This window comes from Peromyscus maniculatus, chromosome X (assembly GCF_049852395.1).
Source record: "Peromyscus maniculatus bairdii isolate BWxNUB_F1_BW_parent chromosome X, HU_Pman_BW_mat_3.1, whole genome shotgun sequence".
Taxonomy (NCBI): Eukaryota; Metazoa; Chordata; class Mammalia; order Rodentia; family Cricetidae; genus Peromyscus; species Peromyscus maniculatus.
Window position 1 is genome coordinate 1,364,739 of NC_134875.1, and position 19,426 is coordinate 1,384,164.

The window sequence follows — 19,426 nt, forward strand, 5'->3', positions numbered from 1 at the left end:
GTCACAGGAAATCCAGGCCCCATGTTAGTTGACTGATTTGGCCCCTTGCACCACTCTGTTGTGTCAACAATGAGCTTTCCTCAGTCATAGGCAGAGGAAACCTCAAAGCTGTGTGTAACAGCTACTTCCTATATAATGCATAACAATTAAAGGCATAGAAATAGCACAAAAGAAAAACTTCGTTACTGGCAACTCTACCCCTACATCCACCAAGTGAGGACAGGATGCATGCTTGCAGGTCTTCTTTATTTTACATTTTATACATAATTTAAGTCTCTGGCCTTTATATACCATTATACAGAGAATGTTCCATGTAACAAAATGTTCAAGATGCTAGCTATGCAGGCCTGTGTCATCAGGTATATGGCCAATTTCATCACAGCTTTTGGTGGTAACAAATAACAGTGCCATGAGAGGCACTCCAATGAAGTAGTCACTGTGAGGACCAAGTTGTCAGGTAAAGAGGGCTAAGGATGTTTCCAAAGTGCTTGTTCTATCTCATCAAACACCCCCCCCCCAAAGGGGAAATGCCGCAAGGTCTCACCACGCCTGAAGGTGTCTCACACACAGGGCTGAAATTGTTCCTATTTTGACATCATCTCTACTTACAATCTATGGCTGCATTCCTGCTGAGCTACTCCTTATCATTTGTTACTGCAGTGAGTGAAGTACTCTGCACTGTCTTATTGACTCTCTAGATTTCTCTTGGTCATAGGCCAACAGGAAGAACATATAAGTAACAGTAAAAGGACTTCTGGGAAGGACATGCTTCTAGATGTCTGGAACCAGAAGCTGTTTGCCAGGGGCCACAGCTCATAAAAGCCAAATAGGCTAAATCCCTTGGGGGGGTGGAAAAACTAATAACCAGTTTTTCCAGGTCTAGTTAAGTAATTCCAGAAAAGAAAGAAACATGTCCCATGTCAGGGAAGATAGTAGAATCTCAAATCCTTGATATCTAATGTGTGGTTAATCATACAACATACTTCAGGGTAAGGAAGTGTCAAGGGCTCCCACCTTCTGAGAAGGGTACTAGGTCCCAACCATTGCCTGTGGCCACCCTCAGATTTTGTCTTGACTAGTCCATGGAGCCCAAGCCAGAATGTTTTCAAGCTCCTGGGTGATCCTTCTGTGCAACCGAGGTCACACTTGCTTTCTGAGCCCCTTTCAGGATAAAGTACTGGTCAGAAATGTACCTATGTATCTCTATTTATCCAAGAAGCATGAAGCCTATACAGTCACTGCAGGCAGTCCAACAGCTCTTTCCTGCGGCAGCCAACCTGCCTTTCTCAGTCACACCCACTGGCCCTGCTTAGTAGCATAGCACCTATAACAGCCTGACCTCCTCCAAATTCTGAAGCCTGGTGGTCACCATCACCCTAGAGCCCAAGTCTCTCTAACAGAATTGCAAGGCTTAAAGGCACCTGCCTTTGGGCTGCATTTACCCAGGTTCTGATGATATCCCTACTCTGGGTTGTGTAAGTCCAAACCCCTAGAACTTGAGAATATGACTATTTGGGGAAAGGGTCTTGGTAGACGTAGTGAGGTAAGGGTCTTGAGCTGGAGATCCTCCTTAATTACCAGATAGCCCTCACATCTATAATTTGGTGTTCTTAAGAGGCAGAAATAGAGGAGACCATGAGGCCCTAGAACCAGAGATTGGAGTGATGGGTCTATAAGCCAAGCAACACCAAGGACTATCAGAAACCAAGAGCCGAGAGAAAGTCTGGAATTGATTCTCAGAAGAAACTTAACATCCTACTTCCAGACATGAGTGATTTTTTTTTTTTTTTGCTGCTTCAAGTCTCTGAGAATTTTTAGAACAGCTATAAGAAAGTCATATACCACCACAAAACTGAACTGAATCAAATTAAACCAGTAGTACTACTGAAGAAAAATTAGATTAGGTATTTAAATGAAGGACTCATGAGCAAAGAACATGTCTGTTCCTTTAATATTTTCCTAAAGATCTGTCTGATAGATACCTGGGAATCAGGAAATAGAAAATTCTCTTCCCCATCCCCTGAGAGTTGTGAAGAAGCCCCCAGCTCCTCAGCCTTTCCACTCTTAATGGCAAGAATCCCTGTGAATAAAAAAAAGCCCAGGCAGGAATGGATTTACAGATTCCACTCAGAACCATGAAAGCTTGCAGGAGGGCAGAAAGGGTTTCAGGTCTGAGGAGTCAGCAAGGCACATCTATTGCTTTCTCAACTCCAACTTCCTTTCCTTTACTAGAATTGCAAGACTAATACCAATGACTGTAAGATCCCAGAAAATGTCTAGAACCTTGCAAAACAAGTGAAGAGTTCCCTTGTTCACCATCTGCCAGTCACTACTAAATGGTTCCCAAGACAGGACATTTGGGCTGGTGAACATGCCATCTCAAGCTCCTGGAGTGTGATGAAGCATGGAAACCACCATTCACACAAAACAACGTGTTTCGCAAAGATAAGAGCACACTGGTGCTAGAACAAAAAAAGCATGTGTGTGAAATAGCCTCTGTCAAACAACAAAGCAGTCATAACTCCAAAGCCAAAATATGAGAGTAAAGAATGGGTGTGAGTACATAAACAGCTTCTAGGCCCCAAAATATAAACACAATCAAAGTGAGACAAGGTGTGCATTTTCTGTGATAGACAAAAGCTAACCTGACTGCTGATCAAAGAGCTCCCCAAAGCCCAGGAACAAATGGCAATGATGCAACAACAACAACAAAAAATGGATAGAAAATATGAAAATCCAAGTTATATCAGTGGATTAAAAAGAGCCCACATACCCCAGAAAAAGACACTTAAGTACCCTCTTTAATAAAGAACAGCATGTCTAGCAGATGGCAGAAACACAAAGGTCAACCCACCTCCTCCACAGCAAGGCTGCAATGCTATGTCTAAGCACATGTCCTAAAGGCACACACAGATCAGTGCACAAGTACTTTCACTACACCATTACTAACGGTAACAAAAAGACTTCTCAAATGTCCATCAGAGGCAACACATGTTATGGCCCTAAGTGCCACATGCCCTGGGAGGACAGCCTGCAGCTCAGGGCAAGAAAGGCAACAGCTGGAGGGAAGAAGAGCTGCACCCAGCCCTGCTTGGAGAAGGGGTGCTCCCTGAGAGCCCCTGGCCTCCATTCTAGACTCCCTATGAGAATGGGAGAAGAGGGAGGAAGAAGCCACCAGAGGCAAGTGGCTCAGGCACAGAAAAAGGGGAAAAAACAGCCCTAACTGGGGCTGTCTACCCTAGTGGGGAACTAGCAGACCAAAGAGCTAAAGCAAGGGTCCTGCTAGGTCCTGGGGCCAGTTCTTTGACATTAAGTCCTTAATTGTGGACTATGTAGGTGAAACAGGAAAGCACAGGTTGTATAGTTCAGGACACGGTATTACAAGTGGCCGGCCTTACATCGGCTGCTCCTACTCTATGCACTCCATGACGTGTATCTGTAGAGTGTCCATATCAGGAGCCTGATACTGGCACTTGGGACAACAGAAGTCAGGTGGTTCCTCAGGAGGGCTTCTCCGCTGGTTGGGCAGGGCCAGATGAAAGGAGTGGTGAGCTAAGAAAAAAGAACAGATGCTAGCTTGGTGGGCTTCATGCACAGACTGGGTAGACCTCAATGGGAAGGAGAGGCTAACAAGGTACTGAGACCTACTGATACCACCATATTTGACTGCATTTGTGGCTGGGAGCCACCTCTACCAGCACATTCCTCCTTTTGCCTCAGGGTGGAGTAGGCTACTGATAGGGTTGGCCAACAAGGGCTCCCCAAATCAGAGCAGCAGGGAGGCTAATGAATGCTTTCCCTGAGCACAATATTCTGCCCTCCCTGTCCATCTCCTCCCACCACCTACCACCTACCACCTGTTCACTCACCTGCAGCAGGAAGTAAAGGGGGCTGGGAAGTCTCTACATGCCGCTTCCTCATATCCTCAATCCTTTGAAAACAAAAACCACTCAATCAATACCTGCAGAGTTTCTTATGAATAAACATCTTCATTGAGATATAATTCATGTACTATACAATTCACCAATTTAAACTGTATCATTCAGTGGTTTTTTTTTTACTATATTCAGCATGTCCAATCATCTATATAATTTTAGAATATTTTTACCATCTCCAAAGGAAACTTTGTACTAATTAGCAATTACTCCTGGGTTCCCCTATATCAGTTTCCTCAGAACTTTACTACAAACTACCACATACCTAGTGGCTTAAAATAACAGAAATGTGCACGATGCAGGAGGCCAAGTGCTCTAAATCAACATGTCAGAGGACTAGGCAGAAATACATGCTCTCCCATAGCTGGTGGTAGTTAACAGATTCCTTGGCATTTCTTGGCTAGTAGCTGAATCCCAGTCTCTCTGCCTTGGCCTTCTTGTAACTGCCTTCTGTATCTCAATGTGGTGCTTCTATAAAGACCACAGTCAATTAATTAATCTGATGTGACTTTATGTTAACTAGTTACATATACAAAGATACTATCTCCAAATGAGGTCAGATTCAGATTCTGAGGTATTAGGTAGACATGAATTTGGGGAAATTCTATTTGTACTGGTTAGGTTTTTTTATTTTTTTGGTCAATTAGACACAAGCTGTAGTCATCTGTTAAAAGGGAACTTCAGCTGGGTGCACACCTTTAATCCTAGCACTCAGGAGGCACAGCCAGGTGGATCTCTGTGAGTTCAAGGCCTACCTGGTCTACAGAGCAAGATCTAGGACAGGCACCAAAACTACACAGAGAAACCCTGTCTAGAAAAAAAAGGGGGGACCTCTATTAAGTAAATGTCCCCATTAGATTAACCTGGAGGCAAGCCTATGGGGCATTTTCTTCATCGGTCATTGATGTGGGAGGGCCTAGTTCACTAGGGATGGTGCCACCACCCCTTGGGTAAGCACCTGGGCTATATAAGCAAGCAAGCTGAGCAAGCCATGGAGAACAAGCCAAAAAGCAGTTCCTCCATGATTTCTGCTTTAGTTCCCATCTCAAGTTCCTGCCCTGACTTCCCCCGTGATTAACTACAACTGTAAGCTGAAATAAACCATTTCTTCCTCAAGCTGTTTTTGGTCATGGTGTTTATCACAGCAACAGTAACCAAACTAAAACAGACATTAGTACCAGGCACTTGGGAAATTGCTGAGACAGACCTGGCCATGTTGTTTCGTGAAAGACTATGGAAGGACTTTGGAACTTTGGGCTGGAAATGCCATCAAGTAGTTAGAACTTAATGGGCTGTTCTGTGGAAGCCAAAGAAGGTAAGAATGCTAAGAGCAATGCAGATGATGAAGGCCTAGCTTGGGAAGTTTCAGATGGAAGCAAAGATTCTATCACAGCCATTTATGTGTTATTTTGAATTAAGAATCCGTAGTTCTGGTCATCTGGGGCTGAAGAATCAGGTATGATGAACAAGAGACCAGCAGCATTGAAGTAAAACCTTTGCTTTACTGGGACAATTGATGCTGTTAGCTGAAGTCAAGAAAGCAGCTCTGATTAAGAAGAGACCAGCATCACTGAGATGAAATCTTCTAGACTCTAGAATCTAGAGTATATCTTCAGGGTCAGTACACATAAGCTCTGGTCCAGAGGGGGCCAAGGCTGCATCTCATGCTACCAGTCAAACTGGGTAATATGAAGGGGTCATAGAAAGCAGCTAAGGCTTTGCACTATTTGAGAGGTCAAGAGAAGCTATTGGTGAAGGTGCATCCATCCTCAGTTCAGTAGACCCCAGCATATTCGAGATGCCAGTACCATGGGACAATCACCAAGGACAACAGTAGCTGTGGAGTGGAGCCAGCCTGAGGTTATGAAACTAGCTATGTGTGCTGTGAGTGGCAAAGCCAGAGCAAGGTATAGCTGCCCAAGCCCTTTGGAGCCCAGAGGATCATGAGCGGGTCCCAGACATCAAGCACTGCATTTTTTACACTGTTGGATTTTGGTTTTGCTTTGATTTATTGTGATTGTGCCATGGTTCTTCACTCTTAGAGTAAGAAAATATGTAACTTATTATTTTATAGGATCCCAGTGAGAGAATTTAGACTTTTAAAGAGACATTTTTTTAAAGAGTGGTGGAATGTTTTAAAGACTGAGGGACTTTTAAATTTATGGGGAGGGAGTTGTTTGTTTTTCGTTTATTAAGACAAGGTTTCTCTGTCTTAATAGCTCTGGCTGTCCTAGAACTCACGCTGTAGACCAGGCTGGCCTCAGACTCAGAGATCCATCTACCTCTCAAGTGCTGGGATTAAAGGTGTGTGTCACCACACCCAGACTAAATTTATGTTTTTTTTTTTTTTTTTTTTTTTGGTTTTTCGAGACAGGGTTTCTCTGCGTAGCTTTGCGCCTTTCCTGGAGCTCACTTGGTAGCCCAGGCTGGCCTCGAACTCACAGAGATCCGCCTGGCTCTGCCTCCCGAGTGCTGGGATTAAAGGCGTGCGCCACCACCGCCCGGCTTAAATTTATGTTTTTATATTGTGATATTAACTTGAATTGGAGGACAAACAAGAAGGAAAGGTTATGGTTTAATAGTGGTGTGTTTGTATGTCAAGTTGACAAGGTATTAATTGTGCTGGTTGGCTTTTGTCAACTTAACGCAAACTGGAAAGAATCTCAATTGAGGAATTGTCTCCAACAGCTTGAGTGGGATTTTTCCTTGATTAATAATTGATGTGGGATGCCCAGCCTACAATGGGTGGTACAACCCCTGGACTGGTGGGCCTGGGTTATATATAAGAAAGCAAGTTGAGCAAGTCAGTAAGCATCATTCCCCTGTGGCCTATGCTTTAGTTTCTGCCTCCAGATTCCAGCCTTGACTTCTTTCCATGATGGACTATAAACTGTAAGCTGAAATAAACCCTTTCCTCCCCAACTTGTTTTTGGTCATGGTCTTTATTACAGCAATAGAAACCAAACTAAGACACTATAAAACCTAATATATCCCCACAAAAATTCCAGCCTTAGACACCTTCCAATACATGCATTTCTGTGAAGTTTCTAGTTAGACCAGTGGGAAAAGAAAGGTCACTATTGGAGGGACAGGACACAGGGAGAGCAGCAGGAGGTACAGGGAACTTAACACAAACACCAAGAGCCATCAATCTCCTGTAGTTACTATTGGTTGCTGCTAGTATATGCCTGCCCTGCGTGTGGCTGTGCTCCTGGCTACACTCTTAGAGGCCCACCTGGCTGACTCATGGCAGCCAGACTTCAGCTTGCTGAACTCGCGCTGCAGCTGCTCCAGCTGCTCCTGCAAAAGCTCCTTCTTCTCCACCAGCTTTTCCCGGGCATGCCTCTCAGCTTGGAAGTCAGCCTTGTAGATATCCGCCTGGCAAATAGAACAAGCACCCATCAGCTGCCCATCAGGCATTCTATGCCATGCCCCAGAGGAACAGAGTCCTGTCTTGTTGCCCGGGACCACATGATAGTACACACCAGGAACAGATACGAAAGCCTGTGATCCCAAGGGCACCAAGAGGTCAAGGACCAATGCAAAGGAATCAAGAAGACTAAAAGAGGCAAACAAAAAAAAATGATGCCAAAGGGGTGCACCAGACCCCATTGCCTGGGAGGGTGGGCCACTCATGTGGTAGGCAGGCTGGAATAGAGCTCTCACCTGGGCTTTTAGGACTGGCACAGTCTCCATCACAATCTTGTGCTGCTCAGCCTCTTCTTTCAGTTTATCAATCAATTCCTGTTTGGCTACCAGGGCCTCCTCAGCTTGCTGAAGCTGTTGCCTCAGATCTTCCAGCTGCATGCCCTAGAGAAGGACAAAGGGTGCTGGCAGAGTCTTTTGGCCCACAGTGGGGCCAAACTACCTCCCTGGCTGGCCACTGTTCTAAGAACTAAGAAGGAATAGCTGGAGCAAAGCCAGTCCTTTGGACTTCAGGGCAAATGACAAAGTCTCAATGTGTACAAAGAAAATGCTGCATCCTGCTGTGGCCCTATAGTACAGAAGAAATGCTGAAGTCTTTCTTAGGATACACAAAGATCTTAGGACTGATAGGAACTCCAAGGATATATAAGGCACTGCCTCTTACTCTGTGTCATCCCCTTCAGAGAAGTTCCAGCTAGGCAGCCTTCCTCTTAACTCTTCAAGAACAGGAGCCACCTTCCCTTCTGAGGTTTCTCACTCCACAGTGAGTAAGTACTACGCACTAACCCTCCACAAACTGCAGGCCCACCACACACCAGGCAAGACTGCAACCCATGGGTCCTTCCACTCTGCCACTTGGTCAAAGGTCTACTTATCACACACACACTATACACATGCACCCATGCTCTCAACCAAGAATTCCCTCCAGAGATTAAGCAGTCTTTTTTTCTTTTGTTTTTTTGAGACAGGGTTTCTCTTTGTAGTTTTGGAGCCTGTCCTGGATCTCACTCTGTAGATCAGGCTGGCCTCGAACTCACAGAGATCCACCTGGCTCTGCCTCCTGAGTGCTGGGGTTAAAGGTGTGCGCCGCCACTGCCCGGCTAAGCAGCCATTTTTAAAAGATATTCTTGGTCATGGTGGATGACCTTTTTGATGTGCTCTTGGATTCAGTTTGCCAGTATTTTATTGAGTATTTTTTATCAGTAAATGAATAAGTGAAATTGGTCTGTAATTTTCTTTGTTGGGTCTTTGTGTGGTTTGGGTATCAGGGTGACTCAGAAAGAATTCAGTAATGTTCCTTCTGTTTCTATTTTGTGTAATAACCCAAACTAAAAAAGACAACATAAACATATCATGTACTCACTCATAAGCAGACATTAGCTGCTAAAAAAGGATAACTATGTTACAACCCACAGACCCAGAGAGACTAATTAACAAGGAGGGCTCATAGGGGGACACCCAGATCTCCCCAGGAAGGGGAACTAGGAGAGATTTTGAGAGTGGACTGAGGGCAGGTGGGGATGAAAACATGAGTGATCAGGTTGGGGGTACAGCATGGAGGGGGAGAATGCTGAGTGGGACTGCTGGGGGGGGCATTTTGGTGCCAGGTGGAAGCCTGGAGGAAGGGACTTTCCCAGGAGTCTATGGGGAGGACCCCAGCTTAGACTCCTAGCAATAGTGGATAAGTAGCCTGAACTGACCCGTCTCCTGTGACCAGATTGGTGCCTGGCCCAATTGTCATCAGAGAGGCATCATCCAGCAACTGATGGAGGCAGATGCAGACCCCCAGCCAAACATTAGGTGGAACTCGGGAATCCTGCAGAGGAGGAGAAATGGGGGTAGGAGCCAGAGGGGTCAAGGACACCATGGGAAGGCTCACCCAGTCAACTAACCTGGGCTCATAGGGACTGAACCGACAACCAGGGAGCCTGCATGAGACTGACCTAGGCACTCTGCACAACTGTTAACAGTTGTGTAGCTCCGTCCTCTTGTGGGACTCCTAACAGGAGGAACAGGGGCTGTCTCCAACTCTTTTACTGGCTTTTGGGACTCTACTCCTCATACTGCATTGTGTTGCCCAGCCTTAACACATGGGGAGGTCCTTAGTCTTACTGCAACTTGATATGCCATGCTTTGTTGATAACCATGAGAGATCTGTTCTTTCCTGGATGGAGATGGAGGAGGAGGGGGTTGGGGGGTGGGAGGGAGAGATTGGGAAAAGGACTGGGAGAAGATGGCGAGGAGGCTGTGGCCAGGATGTAAAATAAATAGATGAATAGAAAAATAAAAATAATTTAAAAAAAGATTTTCTTAATGTGTGTGTGTGTGTGTGTGTGTGTGTGTGAGAGAGAGAGAGAGAGAGAGAGAGAGAGAGAGAGAGAGACATGCATATGGGTACCCACAGAAGTCAGAAATGGTATCAGATTCCCCCAAAACTGGAGTTGCAGGTGGCTGTTAGCTTCCTAATGTGGGTGCTGGGAACTGAACTTGGGTCCTCTGAAAAAACATGTACTCTTAACCATTGAGCCATCTTTCCAATCCCTGAAGCAGCCATTTTTATAATTCTTCATCATGTGACTAGTTTAATGCTTAATCCTTATAAATCTCTGGGTACATTGTGGTTGGCAATGTCCTTCTTAAAATATGACCACTAACTTTAAGTAACTAAACACAATTTTGTGTTAGCTTTTAAGTTCTTTTTACATTATTATTAAAGTAATTATTTAAAATTTAGACAAATAAGAAAACAGAGGTTCTTATTTTAAAATTTATATCTGAGTTAATTCATTTCATGAGGAATTTTTTATGCATAGAGGTCTTCATGTTTTTATTATTTGAGCCCTCCCTTAATGTCTTTGCTAGGATAATAATGTTCAAATATTATTATTATTTTTTTTTTTTGGTTTTTCGAGACAGGGTTTCTCTGTGTAACTTTGCGCCTTTCCTGGAGCTCATTTGGTAGCCCAGGCTGGCCTCGAACTCACAGAGATCTGCCTGCCTCTGTCTCCCAAGTGCTCAAATATTTTTAATCTACTTGTGCAACACTATAGTGTCTTTCAAAAGTTGTTCATACACTTTCTGAATTAAGGCCATATTTAAGTGCTAGAGGAGCTCACCTTTTACACAGAAGGTAAAAAATTCATAGTCATAATTGCAGATGAAAAAAATGTTTTCATGGGGATGTAGTAATCATTATGGCAGAGGAAACATCCAGTTCATAGCCTAAAATTTTAAATACATACTTAGGGAGTGATCAGATTTTAATGATTATTTTATCCACAATAACTTCCTATTCTGTTATAATAAAATAAATATACAAAAATATAAAATTTTGTTTAGGTAAACTCTGCAACTATAAGAATTATTTTTTACACAGTTGTACACACACACACACACACAGAGTTTGATTTTGCTCAACTGCCTTTCCTTCTAGTTCTCCTAATTTTATTAATAGAAAAACAGACATATTGCCATTTTTGTGAATCCTTCAGACACTTATCCTGTGTACAGATCTTTATGGTAAACAATTTTAAGAAATTTAGTGAAAAGTCAGAAATGCCTTCAGAAATCAGTTTCTCTAGTCTGTTAATATCATTTGGCTTCCCACTGCTCTCTGGAGTTATTTATTCAATTGGGGGGCTGTTCAGGGTGTTGTTTTGTTTCAAGACAGGGTTTGTCTGTGTAGCCCTGGCTGTCCTGGAACTTGCTCTGTAGACCAGCTGCCCTCAAATGCACAGAGATCTGCCTGCTTTAGCCTCCTGAGTGCTGAAATTAAACATGTGCACCACTACGCCCAGTATCAATATATGGGCTTTTGATAACCTTGTTAAAATTTCTTATATGAGTACTAGGTTGTAAAGAATTATCAACATTATCCATTCTATTTATGAGAAAGAGAACAGATAACAAACTTTATTATGGGAAAAATTATGACCACTAGAATGCTGGTCATGGTAGCACACACCTGTTATCTCAGCACATGGAAGATGGAGGCAAGAGGATCAGGAGTTCAAGCCCAGTCTCAGCCACTTAAGAGTTCAAGACCAGCCTGGGTTATACAAGATCCTGTCATTAAAAAACTAAAAAAGAACAGGCTAGGGAGATAGTTCAGTCAGTAAAGTACTTGTGAGGACCTCAATTCAAGCCCCAGAACCAATGTAAGAAAAACAGCTGAACATGTATACCTCCTGAGGAATAACACCAATGATGTCCTCTGACTTCTACATACATTTGTGCATATGCATACACACGAAGTAATCACTAAAAACTATACCCAATTTAGGCCTGATGAGGATAAACTCAAAAAGAGCTCCAAATCACCCTAGAAATGTTTCTAGGGGAGGAAAGAAGAGGCTGAAAAGATGGCTCAGAAGTTAAGAACACTTGTTCTTGGAGAGGATCCAGGTTCGGTTCCCAGAATTCACATGGTGGTTCATGTTGTAGAATATTATTTTAAGCTGGGTTACTTTTGTTTATGTTACATTTGTTTAACTCTGTGAAGCTGTGTTACTGTGCCTGTGTAAAACATCTGATGGTCTAATAAAGAACTGAATGGCCAATAGTGAGGCAGGAGAAAGGATGGGCGGGGCTGGCAGGCAGAGAGAATAAATAGGAGAAATCTGGGAGGAAGGAAGTAGTAGCCAGAGAAAGAGGAAGACATTAGGGGCCAGCCACTCAGCTACACAACCAGCAACACAGTAAGAAAGAAAGGTATACAAAAATAGAGAAAGGTAAAAGCCCAAAGACAAAAGACAGATGGGGTAATTTAAAGTTAAGAAAAGCTGGCAAGAAACAAGCCAAGGTAAGGCCAGGCATTCATAAGTAAGAATAAGTCTCTGTGTGCATTTATTTGGGAGCTGGGTGGCAGGCCCCCCAAAAGAGTAAAAACAACAACATTTTTGCTCCCAACGTGGGGCTGTATTTCCACATAGGGCTTAAGAAAGCTGAGAAAAAAAGAGGATACGGCTTCTTTAAGAGTTTCTGCCTGCTGGTGAGCCCTTGAAAAGCCAGTATGTTAAGTAGGAACAAAAAAAAACTAAGTAAAACTGCCTGTGACAGCACAATCATTGGCATTTTAGAGCCCCAGGAAAGTTGAATGCAGTTCCTAGTCACCTACCTCTAACATGGCCGTGAGCTTGGCTTGGTGCTCATGAACCAACAAACAGGTGGAGCCAGCCAATGAGCTGCGCAGAGAATCCAGACGTAGGTTAGCAGTTTAAAGGTTTGCTCACATGGTCAAAAAAGGCTAAAAAGATACGCAGTAAAAGAGGTCCACACAGAAAAAAACTCTAAACAGGTTTTACAGTGTGTTTAACAATGTGCATAGGCTTAAGAAAAGAAAAGGGGTATATAATGCAGACTGTGGGAGGCCAATTCCAAGATCTGCTCCAGGGCAAATAAAAAGAATGCCTCAGAGTAGCAAGGGCTTAGAAAACTTTTTTATCTGAGGGTATTTAGAAATAAGTTTCTATCTGACTAGTAAAATAGGGAAACACACATGCTTTCTGGTGGTAACTTTCTCTTTTACTTCATCTTAAAAAATGGTCTCTGACTCTTTCTGTCTCCCCACTGCTACATTCTATACATACAGCTACATATCTTTCTTTATATACATACGGCCATACATCTCTGGACACAGTTACATCTACTTTCACATGGCCATACACCTTTTACATACATTTCTCTTCTACATCTCTTTTTTATGGTGGCATCACCTTCTTTGCTTCCACACAGTTACAATTGTCCATACAGCCATAAATATGCATCTCATTTACATAGCTCTCTCACCATATAGCACTTTACACAGTTCCTTCACACTCTCATACAGCTCTTTACACAATTCCTGTATGTAGCAGCAGCTCTTTCACACAGCTTTCTCTCAGACACACTCACTCACACACACATGCTTCTTCTATATCATATATACATCATTCACTCACTCTTTGCTCACTCTCATTCATTCATCCTCTCACATTTCTCTCACCTTCCCTAATGCTGCTTCTTCTTCTTCTTCTTAATCTCTTACTCAGCACACATACACTTCACTCACATTCTGCATAGCTTCCTCGTCTACAGTGCCACTGCCCCTCTCACAGTCAAACTCTGGATAATTATGTTACATTTTCAGGGGTCCACCCATTCTCATAACACATGATAAGTCACACAGTTTTTCTCAGACTAGTAAAGTCACAAAGACTGGCAGTGAGTAAACACTTGGCCTTGCACGTAACTTTTTCCCAGACAGAGAATGATATTGAAATTCAGGACTTAACCATAACAGTAGCAGGCTGAACCTTGAGTGGCAGGGGTACGTACAGAAAGAGAATGATTGCAGGGGGTTATATCTACCAAAGTTGCTTCAATTCTAACCTTGTATCATCAAAAAACAACACCTGGGAACTTGTCTTTATGTATTTTCTGCAGGGGCAGCTTAGTCTGTTTTGAATTTGTACTGAAGTCTAAAATTAGCTGTCTTAGTGACTGAGAATACTGTTACTTTCCTGTGTCAGTTAAGAAAAATATTCTGGTATTATTTCTATTCATCAGAATTATATAGCTTAAGCAGAAGTCATCTTCCTGACCATCTGACCACCCACAGTTATATGTGTGCCTAAAGATGTAAGACACATTATCAATGGGCTGTGGAAGGAACCCCACAGCTGTTCTTTTTAGGGAGGTATAGTGGTGGCACATGAGAAAGTTACAGACAGAAAACTAGTTTCTATAGCCAGTGACCCCATGGCTTTGCCAGGTGGGGCTCCCCATCAGGGAGTCATATGTCTGGTGGGTCAACTTGTCAAATACTAATTGTCACCTGCTGTATACTGCCATGGCCCTCAGCAGGTATAGTCATAGAAAAAAAAATGAATAATTTAAAAATAGTCTTTAAAGAAAGAAGTAAAATAATATAAAAAAGAATAAGCCACATAAGATGGGAAATACATAGGGAATCTGGATCCTGTATGCTATTATGTACATTTTGAATTTTCTGAATGTTGATAAGCAAACAATAGCTGCTAAGAAGCATGGGATTGTGAACAAGACTCCAAAACTGAACCAACCTAGATTCTTTAGGGCTATCTTAACTTTAAAAATGTCAAAAAATATATTTGTCAAACGGAAATCAAAAATGCTTTGGAGTTTTGTTCCCACGAGACAAGAGGCTGTGGATTCCTTCAGGGTTAATATGGATCAGGTGTGATCAGGGGAGACATGCTGAAACTTGACAGGTGATTATCTATCAGCAAAGGTTATAGCTGGTCTTCTCATGACTTGGTCATTATCTCAAATTTTCTCTCTGGGACCCTAAAGGTGCTTCATCCACAGACAGCAGGAAGCAGTTTTGAGAATACTACACCCACATTCCCAAGAGATGAGGTGGGTGGTCTTTGGTTATTTGGTGGGTTATGAATGTCCGTTATCATTTAGAGAAATATAGTATATTGATAGAAATTTAATGTTGTTTTTGTTACACTGTATTTATGTTTCTACTCTTGTTTAAAGGATTTTTTTATATTGATATAAATTTAAGGTTATTTTTATTACAACATATTGTTTATATGTTTCTACTCTTGTTTGGGGTATTGTGCCTATGCAGTTCATTAAAAATGTAAGGTAAAGTTCAAGTTTTTGAAAGCTATTATTATAAACTATTTAGGATAATCAAGAAACATAGGTTAATAGTTAGTCATCTGTAACAGTAAAATTTGTAGATGTAGGCATGTTTTCTAGATCACATAGAGGTATATTTTAGATAGATAAATGGTTTTCAAACACTTCAAAGACCTACAGAATATGGTGTTTAAAATGTTGTTAACCTATGGTTTTTCATGACAATGAGACACATCTGCTCCTGGCAGCACCAGAAATGATGAGCATTGAAGAAACTCCTTATGAGTTTGTTTTCATTGTGGCAAGCTTAGCCACTAGGCAAAGGAACTGCTCTTGCCTTTGACTGCTGACAATATGCTGTGCAGACTGGACATGAAGTAAAAAGACTGTTGAACTTTGCCAAAACAAAGCAGGACAGTCCTTCAAAATTCCTACTTCACAGAAGAGTCTGCCAGATATTCTGCAGGACACAGAGGAAAGCAACTGATGAAGTTTGCCAATACAAGGCAGGACAGTCCTTCAAAATTCCTGCTTCATTGAAAAGCCTTCCATATACTCTAGGCCTGTAGGCTGAAGATGGATGCCACAATGTTGCAGAGAAACTGTGGGTGACTCTCCAGGTGGCAAGATGTCTCTGTTGTGAGGTAATATTACATCCTTCTCGGTCTTCAATGGAGTTAAAGACTAAATAATTAATTTTGCAAATGGACTAAATATTATAAATTCTTATTTGATAACTGTTTTTGTTGTGTATAGTTCTACTGTGTTAAAGTTAAAACCTTTCTTATTTGGACAAAAAGGAGGAGGTTCACAACCATCTATAACTCCAGTTCTAAAGGATCCATCATTCTGTGTTCCACAGGTTCTAAGTACACACACAGTACACATACATATATGCAAGAAAAATATTTCTATACATAAAATAAATAAATATAAAAAATGTTTTTAGAGAAAAAGAAATGTTTCTGGAACTTCCCCTGGCTGTGAGCACGAAGGAATAGCCATGCAGAAAAGCAGCCTCATCCCATAGAGCAAGTATCAAAAGGTCTTAGACACAGACACCCAGGAGATGTCCTGTGGATGCATTCCCCCATCTCCTTGTAGCCATCTCTAAACTCTCAGAGCTGCAGCCCCAATGAAGGTGTCAGGCAACTTGAAAGTTCCTTCCAAAAGTTAGATATGCTCAATCTCAAAAGCCACATTACCCCCTTCAGGTACACTGGGGGAAGAGGGGAAAAGCCTTTCCCTGGACAGCCCAGGGCAGCCATACTTACTAGCTTGAGTTCTCTACTCACCTTGCTGCTCTTGATGTGGCTGTCATAGTCTTGAAAGAGCTGGTGATAGGCTGCCTGCAACTGAGCCAGCTTCCGCCTGTGCAAAAGGAGCTGTCACTGGAGAACTCCTTTGTCCCAGTATAGTCACAGCTTGCCTGGTACAGCTTCACCCTCTTCCTTCTTATCCCATAAAAGACCTGAAATGTGGGCTTCCTGGATTATATGTGGGCTCCTGAGGCCATCAACTCTAAGGCAGGCTTTGCTGACTGCAAGGATACAAAGCAACTGATTTGGCTCCTACATAGTTCATGTTTTCCTTAAAGTCAACATCTTGGGATGTTTCTAACAAGGGGTAGGGTACAACTCAGGAGCAGAACCTTTGGCTAGTGTGCTTGAGGCCCAACATTCCATCTCTAGCACCAAAAAGAAAATAAATAGGTGAAATGCTTGTAATAAAATGGCACCTGACTGCACTCTGCACAAAACAAAGAGGCAGGGAAATTGTTCTAAATTAAACTCAAAAGGATGCTGAACTAGATGCCAATAGCATGTTTAGAGCCTGTGCAGGCATTGTGGGCCCAGATGAGTCTTTAGGGCCAGCTTGAAGGCACCATGACTCCTTGCTTTCCTTACACCAAGAGCATATTTCAACTGTGGTGAAAAGAACCCATGTAGGACACATAATAAACTATGAATGTGAATAGAAAATATTTCTGTTTACATATAATCGTTGACTCTGTCATTATCAAGGCAAAGGGAGAAAGTCAGCTCTTCTTTAAACAGCCAGTCCCTACCAGGACTTCCCAGAAGGCAGAAAGCACTATGGGTGATCTGGGATCTCTTGGTACCAACCCTCCCAGCCACTCACTTCTCCTCTGAAGCAGCCTGGCGCTCCATTCGCAGGGCAGCCTCCACACTCTGGTTCTGCATGCGCAGCTGGTCCACCTGCACGCTGTGCTGTTGCTGCAGCACCTCCCGCTCACTCTCCAGCTGTCTAACCTGCTCACTAACTGCTCGCATCCTGACATGCAACAAAAAAGAACACACTGAGGGAGCTGGAGCAAGGCAGCCTGGGGAAGGGGTCAGGTCCTGAATAGCCTGTGTCTGAGAGCTGAGTCTGGTGACCAAGTAAAGGTATCATGGACAAAAAATGGAAAATAAGAAGCATCTCCTGGAACTGGCCCTGGGGTCATTCATAAGAGTGGGAGAGCTGTGCCTGCCCCTCACCAGCTGCAACACTTGGGAGAGCAGACTCTGCATCTTACCTGGGTAACACAATAGAGCCAATCTTGTTGGCGGATGTGTGGGTGAGCCAACCCAACATTGTAAGCGTGGGAGAGCTGTCCCCACTACTCACCTGTCATGGAGTAGTGTGGGTGGGGGAGAGATGCAACTCCCTTACCCCTCACCCCTTAGTGTCTGCAAGAGACTAACAAGCTGGCCCTCCCCCTTATCAGCTGCAGCACTCAGGAAACAGACCCTGCCCCTTGCCTAGGCAGCACAGCAAAGTTCTCGGGTAGTCGGAGGTTAGGGTGACCCAGCCCTGATGTTATAAGCAAAGGGGATCTGCCCCCATTTTCATCTGGCATGTGGTAGCCCTACCTCCCGCCCATCAACACCTGTGACATGTGGAGGAGCTGGACCTGGGATCGTAAGAGCAGGAGGACTGTCCTTATCCCTCACCAGCTGCAGTACTCAGGAGAGTGGCCTCTGTACCTCACCTGGGCAACACAACAGAGCTGGCCCTAATGGTGCTGATGTGGGAGAGCCAACCCTGAGGGTGTGAAAGCAGGAGAACTGGCCCCACCCTTCACTCATTGCTGCAAGAGGTGAATTAGCCAGGGCAATGCTAGAGACTCACCCTGGTGGTGAGGACAGGGGGGAACTGGCTGGTGGACCAACCCTACAGCTGTCCAGGCCCAGATCCAGGGTTGTAACTAGGCCCGCCCCAATACCCATCCCATCTATGATCTGATGAAGCATGTGAAGGGACCTGCCACACAGACCCATAGCTGCAAAATCTCTATGACATAGGGCAACAACAGGATATCCAGCAAGAGTCCTAGTGAGGGCCCAGCATTGATAGTGTAGTAGAAATCAGAGGCCTCGAACCAGACCAATTGGCAAGAAGTAGACTAGGAAGAGGATTAGGTACCTGCATCCTAAGCTGCTGCTGGACCAGACAGGAGGAGTCCCTGGGGGAAGGTACCAAAGCAGTCTGGGTAAAGGGATATCAAGAGACTGTTCTAGAAGCTGCAGGGAAGACTACAATCTAAGCTCACTAGCACTGACCTCAGGGATAGGCAGGAACTACTGTGCTACTTACAACTCAGCTGGAGTCCCAGGCACCCTCATTGGAGGCTCAGGTTCCATACCTGGGTTATACAGCCTCATGGATAGGATATAGCATCGAAGTCTCAGAGAATTCATCTCTCCCTCTATACTCTCACTGTAAAAGCTTAAGTTGTCTCACCTATATCACTCATGGTCCCCATATCTTCTGATCCTGGCCCACAGTACCCCACAGCTTCCCTTAAATCCCAGTATCCAGGCACTAGCTTCATCACCCTGGTACCTCCCTGTGTGCCCATTACAAAGGCAATGATGGACATTTCCATGGGTCTCTGAGGTAGCCTCTAACTGTAGGTTACCCCAACTTTGCCAAGGCAGATCTAGACTACTGGGCCTGCTCCCCTTTGGCCTTTGCTCACACTGCCCCTCCTCATCCACCATCAGCAGTGGTCTCTGAGCTGAAGTCAAAACTCTCCTCCCTCCCACAGGACAGGAATCCCAACCCATAACTCCACAAACATAATGACTACCTACTGCACTGCAAGAGCCAAGACTACCCTTCACCAACTATCTGGAGGACAGCAATAAGGCAGTAAGACAGGCACAAAAGTACCCATGCCTGTGACCCAATGGTCCCACATGTCAACCCAATACCCTTGGCAAGGCTTAAGGCCACTAGTTGGCAAAGGAAATCAAACACTTTTCTTCCAGAAGTCAGAAATGTTGGTACATGCCTGGCAGTGGATGCCAATGTGACCAACTCCCAACAGAAACATGGGGTTCAGAGTCTCTAGGAGTCTCTAGAGAAACAGTTCATGATGGCTCTGTGCTTTTAGGGGTGGCTATGGAATGTATCCAGTCTTCTTCACCTAGGACTTTCTGCCTTCG

The 19,426-nt window shown here is 43.8% G+C and overlaps 1 protein-coding gene across 8 annotated transcripts in view; it reads right to left on the reverse strand.

The window, feature by feature from the left end:
* Positions 1 to 229: 229 nt before the first annotated feature.
* The window catches only part of Ikbkg (inhibitor of nuclear factor kappa B kinase regulatory subunit gamma), a 35,457-nt gene continuing 16,260 nt past the window's right edge, over positions 230 to 19,426 (reverse strand). For 6 of the 8 annotated variants that reach the window (XM_076561772.1, XM_076561768.1, XM_076561771.1 and 3 more), the window contains exons 5-10: positions 17,115 to 17,267; positions 16,268 to 16,343; positions 7,602 to 7,745; positions 7,171 to 7,313; positions 3,870 to 3,931; positions 230 to 3,552 (exon numbers count right to left, since the gene is read on the reverse strand). In XM_076561772.1, coding sequence (XP_076417887.1) covers positions 3,410 to 3,552; positions 3,870 to 3,931; positions 7,171 to 7,313; positions 7,602 to 7,745; positions 16,268 to 16,343; positions 17,115 to 17,267 — 721 coding nt within the window. In that variant the 3' untranslated portion in view covers positions 230 to 3,409. The remainder of the gene's footprint in view (positions 3,553 to 3,869; positions 3,932 to 7,170; positions 7,314 to 7,601; positions 7,746 to 16,267; positions 16,344 to 17,114; positions 17,268 to 19,426) is intronic. The other 2 variants (XM_076561770.1, XM_076561766.1) reach the window with 1 other exon arrangement.